Here is a 16310-nt window from a genome sequence, read left to right as displayed (position 1 = left end):
AGCGGGTACTGGGAAGGTGAGAGCCCCATCGCCTCCCACTGCCACCCATCAAGGAGTCTGGGGAACTCCCCATTTGGATTAAGGTCTTTTTGCCTTGCCCCAGCAGAGTTATGAAGACTCTATCAACTTGAGCTTTTGTCTCTTCCACAATTTTATTTCCTAGCACATCCCAGGCAATCTAATCCATATATTACTCGTAAATGGTTTATCCTGGATTAAAGGATTCGTAAACCTTATAATAACCACCTCTATGACATGTTCCCATCATTAATAGCAAACAGAACAGGGTCTTACTATCTCTTATACTCCATTTCTGTCCTTACCAGTGTTTCGATTACCTGGAATTTTCTACTGCGAAGCAAGTAAAAGTGTATTTTCTTCTTCCTTCTACCTTTGTGACTAGTTATTTGTCATCATAAGGAAATCTAGAGAAATAAGCAACCTCAGCAATCTCTCCTGCTCCCAGAGTAGCCCTGCCATGGCTTGACATGGGTGGTGCAGTAGAATCCTCACAGTCCTGCCCTCTTCTAGTCATATTCTCATGTCATATCTCGAATCTTTCTTATCTGAGCAACTCAGAATTTCTGAGAGCTGAGGAAAAACTCAAGCATGCAGCTCTCAACATGATAAAGTCTACAGCAACAATCACCAAAAAGAATGTGCTGGTAAGAGAAGAGAGTAATGACGCATAAAGAATTTGAGGCATCTTATTTGACATATTTTCAGATTTCAGTGATGGAAAAAAATGGTCAGAGAAAAGTAGAAGTGAGTACAAAAACGACGCAGCATCTTGCAAATTACACTGATTCGAGAAAAGAATTCCCTCTCTGTTAATCTTTGGAGCAGACGTAAGTTAACAACATGATTTGGATTAGGCTAATTTGAGAAAAGGTACCGTACATGATAATCCTGATCTCCTTGGCAACCAGAAAATAAAGAAACAAAGAGAAAGCTATTTAGTACCTTAAACACCGTATCACACTGTTTAAAAGCAGCTTTAGGCCTCAATTAATATGCACAGAAGCCTTCACATTCCTATAACATATCATAAATATAATTTTGTTCAGGCATTTTTAGCTTGGACTCCTAATCCCATAGAGAGAGATGCCTGGAAATCTCCTGCAGATAAATCTACTTTCCCTGTCTGACCTCCTGCTGAATCAGTCTCCATCACTGCTTGTAGTAGTTCTGTTCTCAAAGCAGCAGATCCAAGACTATTACACTCATAAAGTACTTAAAAGAAAACCAGACCAATGGTTTTGGTCTGGTATGTTTTGCTCCAACCAGACCAAACCCTCAAAACATACATTCGTCTCTACGTGAGAATAGCAGGGGCAATTTATTTACTCATTTTATATACAGAACTACCACATCCCTAGTTTTCAGATGAAACAACTAAGTCTGTGCACTTAAGGGCTCAGATGAAGTTTATTGGTGTCCTGAAAACTAAGCGGCGAATTGAATGCTTAATTTCAAAACTTATTTCATCCTACCTGGAGTGGAAGAGGGAAAACATGATAAGTCCTCTGAAACACCACTCCGAGGAGAGAAATATTCTGGTTGGCCCCAAACCTTTCATTCCTTACAAATTCAAAACTTCTCATTCTGATTTTGAAGACTTAAATTTCCTATCACATAGCATAAAACCTTTTTCACTTCTGAAAGGCCAAGTCATTTCAAAACAGTAAAATACAAAACTTTCTATTCTGAAGGGAACGAATAGAGCAGAAAGCATTGTCTTTATCAGAAGGCTTTTTACGGTTTTCTTTCTCTAAATTAGTTTTTCTTGAAGGCAACACACAGGTGAATGTTTGAGCCTTAGTATTTGATAAATTTGTTGGGAGAGGTGTAGTCTGAATGCTGGAGAACGGGCACAGTCCCACACAACCACAGGCAATCCAATTTTTAACCTGTAACTCAGTTGCGGTTGTAAGTTTGGGATAATAATATGTATGTACCTGACTGGGATGCTGAGATTCATTAGCTGGAGTCTATAAAATGCGCTGAAGATAAGTGGTACATATTATCATACTGTAATTAGGTGGTAATTGAAAGATGCTGGATAAACATTATTAGTCATTAATATTCATAGAAGTAGCACTTCTGAAAATGCTGCTGTAACACCTGTTACAATCCTTTTGGGACAACTCTTGGTGCTGCAAGCTGGGATGCCCACATGGTGGTATGCACATGGTGTATTCCCAGAGCATGTGTGCTGCACTGCCAGCCTGCTTTTAGTCAGAGTTGTGCCAACTGGTGAGGCTGGTGACTGCAAAATGCTTGCTGCTCCCTCTTCTGCAGCATCCGCTAAAGCACCAAGTCCAACTGACGGCATAGGATGGACATGCCTGCAGAAGGATCTGCTTTGAAAAAGTGACCACGAAACATCCTGGGTTTTGTTACTCCTTAATAATCAGAAGATTCATCACTTCAGCATCACAAAGTTTATGTGCAGAAAGCACAAGTCTTCCCAAAATTTTAAAATAAGCATTCTAAGTCTATATTATCTATTCAATAAATGCTGACTACATGTTGGGGCATTGCAAAAGACAAACAGCAAACTGTCCTATGGGGCTTCCATCTCTTGTCCAACTCTACCAGCTCCTTTCTTGGCAGACCATTAGTCTACTGTCCTTCTTCAATGCCCCCATTGATGGGAATTTCCATCTCTCAAAGGTCCTAGTCTTTTCCAGTACTTCTCTAGAATCTATTTCTGGAAAATTTTTCCTACTGTCAATCCTAAATAATTCTTCTTGAATTTAAGCCTGCTCATCATTTATTTTCTTTCTTGTAGCAGCAGTCTTCTACATATTTGAGGACTCATGCCATGCACAGAAGGTGCTGATTTGAATACCGTCATTGAGAAAACTGAAATCTTTACTTGTGTGTTAGGTTAACATAAATGTAAGTGTTTAATTTCAGGTCAATTTGACAATTATGCTTTTTGGCTGAGGATTAGTACTTCTTGACCTGCTTTGCTTCTTTAAGCATTATGTTATCGTTTGTTAAGCCACTGTGCTGCATAATGGGAGTTTGCAATTAATGCAGGCGAGGGGCTAAGCACTCATGATGGAGAATGAGGACATGATGCAACTGGACTACAATTCACAGGACGCAGAGCACAAATAGAACTAAAAGGAAAGATTTTCCCAACTCTTCAGAACTTTCCATTCTGGAATATCTAGAAAACATTCCAGTACCAGCACTACTGTTGGAAGACTGGAATTTCCTACAGTTCTTTCTGGACAACATCTAAGACACAGACTATGGCTGCTTAGAGGGAAAATTCCCAAGGAAGCATAGGCTGATAATACAATTTTCTCTTTCATTTGCTGTATTCCGTTGCAGTGCACTATAATCACGTCTATTAAGATGGTCCAGAAATGGCTACAGTTCCATGATACATGATACAGGCTCTTCCAACTACTTCGACATCCAATTAACATTTAGATGATTTGATGCAATTATGACCTGTCCTTCCCAGTGTCAGTCTGTTCTGCTGTCATTTTGCTTTCCTGAAGCAAGCAGATTCTCTCAAGTCTTATGCAAACCATCTTACCTCACATCTTAATATATCTTTTCCTAGAAAACTGGCCCTTATTCTAGTACAACAGGATTTATTCACACAAACATCCTCATAAAGTAAACAGATACTGCAGATTTTAGGAAAGAAAAGAAATCTTACATGTTCCTCTTCAAACTGGTCCCCACCAAATGCAGAGACACAGGGCTTGATACCTCCCGTTCCAAGGGCGATCAAAAACAGACCAACCATAGACAGGATCCTTCATGCAAGAACAAAAATATCACCATTGCAGAACCTTTCACTAAAATGAGAGCATTTTAGTGTCACTCAACCATGATTCCTCTGGTATCATTGCCTTTTGCACATGGGTAGTGATGATGAGCCAGATAAGTGCAAAAAACAAATCAATTATCCTCATTTCTGCATTCAGTATCAGTCAATTAGCCAAACCAGTTTTGTCAGTTTCTTGCTGTTCTGAGGCCCAAAGGACATACTGCAGATCAAAGATCTGTGGGATTGTTTTTCGCTCATATGAGAACAAAAGATTGCAGAGATCAACTGAGAAAAGCAAGGGGAAAAAAAGAAAAAAAAAAAAAAAAAAAAAGAGAAGCCTTTTCCTGTAGCCTTCCCACCTGGGTAAGCATAGACAAACTTTTGAATTAAGCTCATTCTTGGATGCTTTCTACCTCCTAGAGCTCCTCAAAATACCATTGTTGGCCTGACAGATTACTTCTGTAGGGAACAGGAGTGTCAGGACTGGCCAGGTCTGGGACAAAAGGAAACTGTTCTGTAAATGAGATGTGCTCCTGCTTGCATGTGCATATTTTTAGAGCTGTGACCATCTAGGCAAAAAGAGCTTGGTGGTTTTGGAGACGCCAGCTGGGGAACTACTGTGACAAGCCTATCAGTTCAGAATCTAGAGGGCAATAAGGGTTGTACCCTATGGAAGGGACACATCAGAAAATGTATCTTTGGTTTTGTGTTTTCATGCACACGGGTGAACTTTGCTGAGCTAAGCAGCTATGCTGACGAGGAAATGAGGAAGGAATGAGCCTGGTGCAGGCAGTTGGAAGGAGGAGACAAAACTGCAGTGGCATGGTATAGCAGAGTGGTGATCAGAGGTTCACATCTGAGGATACGGGTAAGGGTTTAGGATAAAAGGCTTAGAGTCTCTGTGGTGAATTCCAATTCCTTCTGGTGCATTCACACTCTAGATCCGCCCTCCTGTTCTTACTCAAATATCCCAAACCCTTCCCTGATAAAAGCAACCCATGCACAGCCCCCAAACTGTTGGCCTGATGGAGGTGAAACAAATTACATTCCCGAGTAAACTAGCTACCATCATAACCTACTACAGCACTGCAGTTTCAACAGCTACTTACACATGAACTGCCTGGTTGCCTAGGGATGGAATTGCACCGACTGACTTTATCAGGTGGCCAACCACATACACAATGGAGAGGTAGATGATCGTCCTGCGAGGAAAGCAAATAGCAGTGACTGAAGGTGCTGGGTGATGTACGATCCGAAAACAGACTGCGCCTGTGCTTCCTGATACGGCAGGTCTACTTGGCAGACACATAAGGAACTGGTTTGCTCATACCACTGGTATAGCAGGCAGCTATAACTCTGTTGTTTCAACACCGAGTGCACTGGAAGAAAGAGATAGGCAAATGAGTTCGGATTAAGGAGGGATAGCCCCTGCTTTCTTTGCAGAGGTTGCTGAGCAGAATAAACTAAAAACTTTCCAGTCTTGTCATGCATGGAAGACTGCAAATAGAAGAGTACTATGAGTCCAATTCAGTTTCCAGATTACTAATAACTGGTATTTTGTAGCTGCGCTTAAGTGAATCCCTTGACTGGAAGGCATCGATAGAGACCATTGCCCACATTCAATCCACCTGACTAACACATCTGAATTAGGAGTGTGGTTTCCCCATTACAAGTCTGGTTTAGATCCCAAGTACCTCTGAAGGACTGAGCTCATCTATCTGCCTCCCATGTCTTGGTGAGGGAGCAGAAGAAATCTGACTAGGAGGATCAGGCTCTTGTGTATATTCTATTCCTTCATCATCCTCATGATTAAGACATGTCTATGTATTTATGTGCAGAGTAGACACACACAGAGGGAATGGAAGGACTTGTTAGGACAGAGGCACTAGAAGAAGCCCTAGGAGCTTTGAGTATGGAAGCAGTCCTCAATTTATTCAAACCCTGGTTGCAATAGCTAATTTAGAGCCACATCCGATAATTTCTAAAAGCCCCTCTAATCTGTTATCCTGTCCTCAGTATCGGCTGAGATCCATCTACTACAGCAAAAGCCACCCCCCATTAAGTCACAGGGATTACTCCAGGGAAGTTTCCTGCCTAACGTGCAAAAGTCTGCATAAGGATTTACCTTCTCACAACATCATGCTGAAAGACAGATATCCTCAAATACCAATGGATATTGCTAGGTGACCTTAAATAACAAAATTAATAAACCATCACTGATATTTTTTTCATTGTAAGGGACAAGTGAATGACTAAAGTTGACCACAAAGGAAAAAGAAAATTGATATCTCCTTAAGAACTTTCTGCTGGAAAGGCACATAGCAGCTGTTTTTTTTCTATTGAGACTCTTCTGTCAGATGTGCTTAGTCCTAGAGAGAAGGGTTCGGCTGCACATCATCACTCTGACAGTCAAGACTCCTCAAACAATGGACAGTGTTGAAAGTCCTATATCCTCCTGCTCACCACCACTCTGGGGCAGATGATGGCCCCACAACTTATCAGTGGAAGAGAAGACTGCCTAATCACTCAGGGAGAGTTTACCTTGTTATGTGCTGAGAGAGATTATTTGAGTGAATCCAGGTTTCTCTGACATAAAAATGGGTGAGCTCACACATTCCCTATGCTGTGAAAGTGTAAGTCAGTATAGTATAGCTAGTGACATCTCATCTGAAACTGTGAGATCTAGAGGATGACACTGCTTCCTTACCATCTTCAAATCCTTCTCAGAAGCAGATCTTGGCAAGCTGAGGGTTAATCACCCTACACCACAGCTTCCTCAAGGTGGGTAGGGCAGGACAGTGGAGGAAAAGTGTGCTTGTGACATTTAATTTGTTCCAACTTTGCTGCCTATTGGCCTTTGGGTGAAAGAGGAGCACAGAATAGCAAGAGCAAACAGATCAGCTGTTCATCCACTAATAGAGAGGAGCTGACCTTCGCAAGCGTGCCTTTGCTGCACCCTGAGCTAGATTAAAACTAGGAGCACACACAGCACTACGCTTGCACAGGCTGCATGGTGTAGATGTATGCTGCCTGAGTTAGAGACATGTCTTCACTTACTTGTACTTCCCAAGCCATGAGTCTGCCATGATGGCTCCAATGACAGGTGTGAAATAACAGAGCGCAGAAAAGGCATGGTACACAGCAGTGGAGAGATTCTCATCCCAGTGGAAGAAGCTTAAGAAATATAGCGTCAGGACAGCTAAAAGGAAAACAAGTAAATCACATCAGATAATTAATGTGTATCTCTGCAGGTAAGCAGGAAACTACATCACGGTAGCAAGAAAACCACTGATTTGTCTAGCAGCTATGAGCACTGTTGTGGAATGATCTGTGCTTTCAGACCTGCTCCTCATAATCCCTGAAATAGGAAAATGAGATATATAAGTATCAGGTGTTCTTTGCTCATAAACATTTATATTTAGCTGGAAAATATATTTTCTAGCTTATCTTACCACAACCTGTAGTTCTGTTTATGCACATTTTCTATTTGCAAATTAGGTGCCTATATGATTCAGTTCCCAAACATGCTGATTGCACACAACCATGAAAGACATCACACACTGGAAAACCAGGTTTGAGACAGAGAATCCTATAAAAATTTAGACTGGAAGGTATATTTGAAGCTCTCTAGTCCCAACTTCTGCTCAGAGCAGGTGTAGCATCAATGTTAGGGCACACCATTCATACCTGCATCCCAAAATAATAATTTACTTTGAAAGGCAGCTGAGACCACATACAGCACAGCCCTGGAGCATTAGGCCAGTGTGTACAGAAACCCAAGGACAGGAAAGTCATTTCCCAGACACAAGTTACATACCTCTCATGCCATAGTAGGAGAAGCGCTCACAGAACTCGTTCACCACGATGAAGGCAATGCTTAGGGGGTAATTGGAGCCACAGAGTTTCTGCGGGAGACAGACAAGAATGCATCAGCTCTGTGAAAGCCTTCACCCCAGTAACATATCCCCACAGTGCCTGGGTGGTGAAAAGTAGTTCAGTCAAAAAACATGGGGCCCACTGCTGCTTGACTGGCCTGTGAGTTGGACTCAAAGGAGGGAGGGGACCCCACACCTATCTTGCTTTGGGTAAGGCTCCCCAGTGAATCAGCCTGGTGATGCAAGCCCAGTAAGGAACACCATGGGGATTCATGGGCTGTCAGCAGCCCACCATGCTCATAACTACAGGAACTCCAGTGAAAGTGTCCTACTGTCTCTCCACTGCAATGTAAAAACCCACTGAGATGCAAAACCACCTTTGGATGCCTTTTCTCCTACCCTCCACATAAAGCTACTCCCCTGCCCCCACCTGCTCCCTCTCCTAGTAGCAGACCTTGCCTCAGCAGTTGGTAGACCCCAGGGAGCTGCTGTCTGCTTCTGTGTGAAGCCGCTCCCTCCTGCGCGACAACTGCCCTCATTCTCTGCACCTCACTTGCACCGAACCGGACCACTGTGGCCACTGAAGCAGAGTGTCAGCCCTGTGTTCAGCACTCCCTCAGGCATGGCATCAATTTCTTATTCCAAGAATGCTGGAATAGCTATGGATAACTAAATTTATCAATCAAAACTAAGCAAAACAGCAGTGGGACTGTCGGATCTGAGCATGGCCACTCTTTCACTGAATCTGGCTTTACTTCAGCTAAAATCAGCAGTTCCCAAGTGAAATACAAGACATTTAAACAGATGAGTCTTGGCATGACCTTGCGTGGGCCTCCGTCCCTCTTGCTACCCTACCGCGGTCCGAGCTAAGCAGCTTCCAGCTGCTTAGCTCCACTGCCTCGCAACAGGGAAAGCAGGTTTTCACAGCACTGCCCAGCCTCTGCTAATTAGTGGGAGAGAGGCTGGCCATGCACTTGGTGAGGGTTGGGGGAGGGAGTGTGATATTAACAGCTGCATTTATATTTGTGGTTTTAAACAGCCACGGTGTGGGCCAGTGAAGTGAGATGAACTCTTCACATGCATTTCTGTGCCTCAAGCTGGAAATAATGAATTCTTGTGTTTCTTCCCAGAGCCCCAAATGCAAATACAGATACGAAAATAGATGTGTTTATTCAGGTTTATTTCACCACCACAAGACCTGAGCTTATTTGGATTCCCAAAGCAATGGCATCAAGTTTGGAAGAGTCTAGCTTAATGATGCTGTCTTGCTCAACATTATACAAGAGCGACAAAAGAGACAAGACTGGCTGTCTGACGAGAAAAAAAACCAACCAAACAAAAAACCCAACCCACAAAATGCTTTCCATTATTTAACCCAGAATCTCTACAGACAAATATTTTTGTCCTTTTTTATATGTTTTTTTCTCTCTCTCTATTTATGGGCTGCCTTTATTAAGAAACCCTTGGCCTCTTTGCTTTACTAGAGTAAATATGTAATTATCCATTTCATGTATTATTTACTCTGAAACCATCATGGTCAGCATATGGCTTGTAAGACAGAGTGGGCTCCCTTGGAAACTGCACTGGGGCCTCCTGCTTTTAGACTAGTCTAAAAATGGTGGCATATATAAGCTGTAAATGCACAAACATGCAGACATATGCACACATAGAATACCTTTCTCCAACAAGATTTTTGTAATAAAGAAGAAAAACCATAAGAGGCAAATTATGTTTCCCGTGAGTGCTTGAAGGCATTTTCTGAACTTGGAAGTAAAATTGTATAACAGGGATATTTTTCTTCCTCTTTCACAGACTTCGCTATCAGTACTCATGAGATTTAATAACATTTGATGGAGATGCAGAGCGTGACTGTTCCAACCCAGATGGCCAGGTGTTGAGAACTGCTGCCTAAACTCACCCCTCTGCACTCGGTGCACAAGCCCTGCTGGGTTTAGCTGCAGCAGTTTAAGGTACCACACTGCAGCCTCCAGTGACAGAAAACCTGGCAGTGACCCATTTCAGTCACTCTTGCTCTGGGATGGGCACTTCCTACAGATGAGGAGGGGCACGCAGGGACAGGAGAGTGGAAGGTGGTGATTTCCAGCTAAGCCTCACTAAGCACCTGAGCCAGCACCCTGAGTAAGTACTTACAAACGCAGAGCAACAACTTACAAGCAGGGGTACTTCTATCTGGCTGGCATGTCATGAGATGGCATCGGCACACGCAGAAACCCTCATGTATTCTCTCTGCTGTATCACTGACCTGCCTGTGGCCTGCCTGGACATCCAAAAGTGGGCAGCTTTCATCCATGCGGAGAGCCAGATGCAGTTTTCTCGTTTTCGCGGAGGAGGACGTTGCTCAGCAGAGAGCCCCAGCAAAAGCAAAGAGGCTAAGCCTGGATTCATGAACGCACAGACAGTCTGCTGTGCTTAGCTACCACTGTAAGCCTGGGATCTGCAGGATTATGGCGCTCTTAAAGATACTGTGGAAGTTGATAGTCTGTGTCTTTGGAAAAAAGAAAGGTCGTTTAAAGTGCCAGCTACAGGAGATGTTTGTTTTCACCTCTCCTTCTTGCTGACTAGCTGCAAAACGGGACTAAGATTAGTATTTCACTGGAGCTCTGGATATCCAATAGTTAATGTCTGCACAGTACTTAAAACTGTGAGTTAAATAGTTGGCTTGCTAATGACATGACTGATGGCGGGCTTTAGAAGCAAATATTACCATTACCAGTATTACCATCCTGCAAGTGAAGGCAGGTGCAACACAAGCCCTGTTCTCTCCAAAGTCAATACAATGTAGTTTTTAGGGGTCAAGCACTCAACCAGAATTAGCCTGAAAACTGCACAAACTTCAAAGCTGCAAGGCAACAAAATATTCACCTGAATCTGGCTTCAAATCAGAAGCAAAGATGCAAACCTGAGGCTCCGGCACTACAGTCAGGCTCTGTAATACACACCAGCGGCCTGTCCTCAATCCCTGTCCTTCCTTCTGCTTTGCAGCATCTGGGGGCCCTTCCCTGGTGGGTTTCATCAAATTAAGCACACGTACAGGTCAGCTCCCTCCTTCCCTCCCATGCACGACATCCCCCTCCACTTCAGAGAAGTCAGTCCTTTTCCACAGGGAAAGTAACGTTTAGGAAAAAGGCAGCAATCAAAACTCTTACCCTTTTCCCCAAACATTCAGACAGTTTTTTCCCTTTAAGCTGCCCTTTCGTAACTTAATCAGGTTACTGGAGGGATTTTTGCCTTGAGTTGTTAACGCTTATTTCAACCCTCTGCAAGAAAGAGTGTTTGTCTCTAGCCAGAGCACAACAGAGGAAAGAACAGAGAGATCTTGCAATGTTTAGAGCAAGCTGAGCAGAAAACAAAGAAAAGGAAACCAGCTGTAACACTCACCGGGGATTTTTTCTGAACAGGGAAATCTCCTTTGGGAGGATCATCTCCTGCAGAAATAAAAGTGAACAAAGTTTCCTTGGATTCGTTTCTCTGAAAAGCGTTCATCTCCCCTCTCGCCTTGTCTCCCACCATGCTATGTGGCTGTGGTGAGTTGACTGGGAAGATTTCCAACCTCAGGCATGAAGTTTGATTCAGTTTGAGTTAACCCTAATTGAGCACATTTGTGCAGCCAGGGCAGAAAAGGGAGGGAGATGCTACCAGGAAAGACAACGCCAAAGTTCAAGAAGAGTCAGGGAACAAAGCCTAAATCATTCACAGGTTGGGGCTGTCGGTGCTTCGTGGCACGGACCTCCTATTTGCTTGGCATGCCCCCAGCTATTGTACGTGCACCAGCCCAGCACAGCACTGTATGCTGAACAGATGTGAGCTGAATAAAAATCCCAGTTCCCACATACCCCTACAGCCTGTGGATTTAGGAGCAGAGTGTGCATCTCCCTCCTGATGCGATAATGACAGGTTTATTCTGCAGGGATCTCATTCCACCGAAGAGCCACACATTCATCCCAAGTCATAACTACTAAAATGCTCATCATGCCCAACCCTCAGACACTGGATGTCACGGATGCCTGCTCTGTGTTAAATCATTTCTTTGCTATCCCAGGAGTGAAGCAACCCAGAGTTCATTCCCACACCAATTCCCTGGAATGACCTTGGGACAGTTCAATACGGAGGGCACAGCCAGCACCCAGGAGCAGCCACAAACCCCATCTCTACTTATTATCCAAAAGGCCACTTTTATGGCCTTTATCTACTTCTTATTATCCAAAGGTTCCCTATGTGGCAAACGCATCCCATGCTGTGCTGAGAGTCCTGGATTCCCCCTGCTGCTACGTGGGCTTAGCTCCCTGCAGGTACCCTGTTGCCCCTCCTTACATGCCCTTCCCACGGGAACAGAGGAGCTCGTCATCATATTCTTCCAGTACCAGTTTCAATTACAGAGCAAAATTAGCAGTCTTTCCATAAACCATTCTCAGTGGCTGTGGCTCTGCCATATTCTCAGCACAGTGAAGGTGGTTTTTTCTTCCCCTTACATTTAACTTCCTTAAAAGGCAAATGTTCAAAGAATTTTCCCAAATATTTCTCCCTTCTCTTATGAGCAAAAGTCCAGATCATACCCAGAATCTGCAATTGGTACAAGGAATCTCCAAAAACTTATCCCTAGCTCCAGTACCGAGTTGCTGCTAGTGTTTGGGTATCACAGGAACCACGTCTGCAGTTGACAAACCAGGAAAGAGACCTTTGCCTACACCACAGATCCTTAATTTGGCTTCAGTTATTGCTAATAAGACGTGGAGAATGTTTAGAAAAGGGACTCAGATGTGACAGTGCACAGAGTAAGTATAATTACTCCCCAGATTCCCTCATGTGCACTAGCTTTGCTTCTCCTGACGATTCCCAGAAATTCCATTTCACTCCTGCTAACTGAGCAGCTAAACATGGGGCCAACAGCACAAACTTCAGACGAGGCCAGGAAGGCCTACCCTTTTTTCTTATTTCCTTTTTCTTTACAGCAGTTTGGGATCTCCTCCGTACTGGCACAGACCAGCTCCTCATCTTCAGCCCTCCCAGTGATTTGCAGACCCACGCAACCTTGCTTTTCACCCGGGTCACGCTTCTCGGGTGCCACAAACAGCCTCCACAGAGCTGCGGTTTGTTAAGCCCATTTCACGGGCAAGAGTGACTCAAAAGCACACCCAGCACTGGGGGAAGTGCAAGGAACAGACTGGAGCATGTTGGTCCTGTCTCTTGCACACCAGGTTAGCACGTACTCTTGAGTCCTGCAAGTCTGACCCTGTGTTCAAGGCAGCAGGAATATTTCTGTGCCCTCTGGTGGTATCTCTTACTGCCCTAAGTATCTCTAGACAACTTCCAGTAGAAGCCTGTTGTATTCTGCCTTGCACAGGTGAGCAAAGCAAACACAGCAGCAAAGTTATTAAAGGAGTAAAACAAAAGGAAGACAGAAAAGGTTTCACCATCCCTTGAGCAGGGCTCCCACGCTGCTGCAATGTGATGCCTTAATATTTTCAGCATCCTGCAGCTATATTTTCTGAGTGTGTTTACACAGCCCCGTGCGTCACATAAGCTAAATGATTTTTTTTTTTAATACTAGCATGAAAAAACATATCAGTCAGTGGGATTAACATATTACTTGTCAAATACACTGCAGAAATGTTTAGGCCATTAGCTACCAGAAGGTTTTCCGAGACAGAACGGGCAAAAAGGAATTCAAATGTCTGGTAATAAACGGTAACTCATGGCAAACAGCAAGAACAAGTTAAAGAGAATAAATCTGCAAACACCTCAGATACCAATGAATTCAAAATAAGACTCAATAGAAGGAGACCTGTGCGGCTGGGCTGAAAATCAGGAAGGAATTGTACCACAAATGGAAATAAGGTGGCATTTCTGAAGACAAGTATACACAAACAGATCAAGCATGGAGTGATAGAGGCTGCAAAGCTAAGGCACAAAATGAATTACAGCTAGCAGGGGGACACAAAAGGCAATAAGAAAAGGTGTTAGAAATGCTGTCAATGTTGGAGGAAGGAGAAGGAAAATGAAAGTCTGTTACTTAAACTAGAAAACGAGCAAACAAAAACTCATCCAGAGAAGCCAGAAAAGTTGTGTCCTTTTTGTTTGTTTTCACTAAAAAAACTAAATTGCAACAAGATACGTAACACCATTAAAATGAACCAGCAGAAATGTGGGTGAAATGAGACAAAAAACGCTTAAAGAATATTTGGATACCTCAAACGTGCTCAAATCATTAGAGCCTGATGAAGTTCGAGCACACCTTTGAGTGCTAAATATAGTATTGAACAACTTCCCTTGCGAAGGGCAGAAGCAGGACATCACCACAGCCTTTAAAAAGGCAGGTTAGGACAATTCAGTCGTGTTCCTCCATAGCCTGAGAGATACTTGATCAGATAATCCCTTCGGAGCACCAAAAGGAGAATAAGGGTTACAAGATAGCCATTTTGGATTGGTAAAAATGCTCTCAGACCAGACTGTTGTACTCTTTGGTGACAAGGCAAGTGGTGTAACAGCTAGAGCAGCTGTGGATGTGATCTGTCTTAACTCCAGTGCCTCTGACGCTTCACAAGTAAAAGAGGGTCCAGGCGAAATACCCATATGATGGGCAACAGGGAAATCCCTCTCAGAGCAGCTATCAATGATTTTTCATTAGGTTAGGAGGGTAGGAAATGTGCAGGTCCTCAGCCTCTCCATGAGCAAAGAAAACAACACAGCCAGTGTGCTGCTCATATTTGTGTCCGAAACCAGGATGGAGCAAGCCTGGGAGAGAACAGGGTATGAATTCAAAATGCTGTTGCCAAATGGGTTAAACTACTTTGTGGCTCTGGAATGAAAAAGATTAAATTCAGGGAAGAAGATTACCAAACAAATGCTACCCTCACCCACTGACAGGAAAAGCAGCCACAGAGACCAACTACTCTGCATTTTCATTGAGGGTAAGACGAGAAAAACAACTGACTTTATTCTCAGTAAAAAAGATTCGGGCTGCTTTTGGCCATATTCCCTTTCTGCAAAGACAGGTGAGCACTGCAACAGAGCTGGCGTGGCTGGGGCTGCACAGTTCAGGCAATCCCTAATTTTTGTTATATAAGAACATATTAGGGACTGGCTAAATATCAGGTCCCATCTCAGAGCAGGCAGATGGATGAAGTGCCCTCCTGAATTTCTGTGAAAATCATGTGCTAAACAACTTCAACTAGTAAGCATGAAAGCAAGGGCTGTTTTCTGTAAAATCTCCTCTTTTCTGAGTTATCCTTTATGCAAGTGGGGAATCTGCAGGATGATTCATGCTTAAATGTAATATTTAACTACCAGATGCCTTGCATAGCCAGAAGTTCCCATGAATACATTTTTCTATGACTTTCAGTCCATCATTTAATTTTTTCTGGTTCTCAAATCCACAGGAAGACAATCTGCATTTTCCTTTTGCATTTACAATCCTCAGATTCTCACTGCTTCCCACTGCAGTACTGTGCACATTAATCTGTTTATACTCAATTGATCTCTTCATTTTTATCTGCATTCATCTTGTGGTACAATCCCTTCTTGATTTTCAGCTCAGCCACACTGGTCTCTTAATAATGAGTCTTATTTTCAAATTCATACACACTGGTCATATTTTTATAGCCCTTTTACCATATCTGTGTTTCTCTCCTCTTTCTCTCTTTCCCAGGTAAGGTTATAAGAAGCTAGATGAATGTGTGCCTGCAACACTTTGGGCTTAATGACCTGGCCCTAGATGGACAAGATAACCTCTCCAGGTCTCTTCTGGCTTATTTTCTCCAATTCTTTGATTACAGAAGACTGGTTTCCATTGCCTGTGGATTTGTGTCAATCTTCAAAATAATAAGAAAATGATGTATCAAATCACTTGAACCAGCAAAATATGCCAGAAGTCTTCAGACCCGCATCTCTGCTCTACTTACTAGCCCTTACAGACTCAAAATTGTAAAGGTATTTAGATTATACCAGTAACAACATCAAGTACATAACCTGTATTTAAAAGCCTGTCATCTGGTCACTAGTCAACCTGTAATAATCAGAGAAACTGATGCCTTTTTGCCTTCAGTTTCTTCTATGATTAGCAAAAATAAATCTTGAAAAAATTTTCTCACCAACTTGGGCTTCCTTTGCAGCCTGCAGCATGCCATCCCCCTCCGCCATGCCTGCTGCTTCCTGCGCGTTGGACGACTCCAGGTCTGTTGCGCCTGAAGATGAACCTCGTTGAGCAATCCTGGCTCGCTCTCACCCTGTTGTTAATGTTTCACTGCACAACAGCAGTCTTTTGGTCACCAATAAAACAGTTAAACTTTCATTTATTTTTGATCTGAAGTCACCTCTGCTCAGCTCTCAAATGTCATAGAGAATCTGCCTTTCTCCTTGAATGCAGCCTCTAAGGCTCATGGCATCTTTCATGGATGTTCACGATCAACCACTTCATGCTGCAGCTACACTACCTCTCGGTAAAATTACTACTTCTGGATGAAAACAGGGACTGGACCTGTGACTAGACAGGATCTACAGCTGGCCATAAATCCAAACTTTTGATGCTGTACACCAGCTACAGAGCTGGCCTTAACTATACATGTCTTTCAGTAGTTAGGCTTGTGAGAAGATGCAGAGTTTCATCACCTTTTGCCAGA

General features: G+C 43.2%; 1 protein-coding gene across 2 annotated transcripts in view; it reads right to left on the bottom strand.

The window, feature by feature from the left end:
* Positions 1-11564, bottom strand: part of SLC15A2 (solute carrier family 15 member 2) — a 41104-nt gene extending 29540 nt beyond the window's left edge. Inside the window, exons 1-6 of one of the 2 annotated variants that reach the window (XM_086615643.1) lie at positions 11423-11564; positions 11074-11120; positions 7617-7704; positions 6857-6998; positions 4909-5001; positions 3686-3785 (exon numbers count right to left, since the gene is read on the bottom strand). In XM_086615643.1, coding sequence (XP_086471769.1) covers positions 3686-3785; positions 4909-5001; positions 6857-6998; positions 7617-7704; positions 11074-11120; positions 11423-11564 — 612 coding nt within the window. Of the gene's footprint in view, positions 1-3685; positions 3786-4908; positions 5002-6856; positions 6999-7616; positions 7705-11073; positions 11206-11422 lie in introns of those variants that run through there. The other variant, XM_009987332.2, reaches the window with a different exon arrangement.
* Positions 11565-16310: the final 4746 nt, after the last annotated feature.

This window comes from Tauraco erythrolophus, chromosome 8 (genome assembly GCF_009769465.1).
Source record: "Tauraco erythrolophus isolate bTauEry1 chromosome 8, bTauEry1.pri, whole genome shotgun sequence".
Lineage (NCBI taxonomy): Eukaryota > Metazoa > Chordata > Aves > Musophagiformes > Musophagidae > Tauraco > Tauraco erythrolophus.
This window is presented reverse-complemented; position numbering and strand designations above follow the sequence as displayed.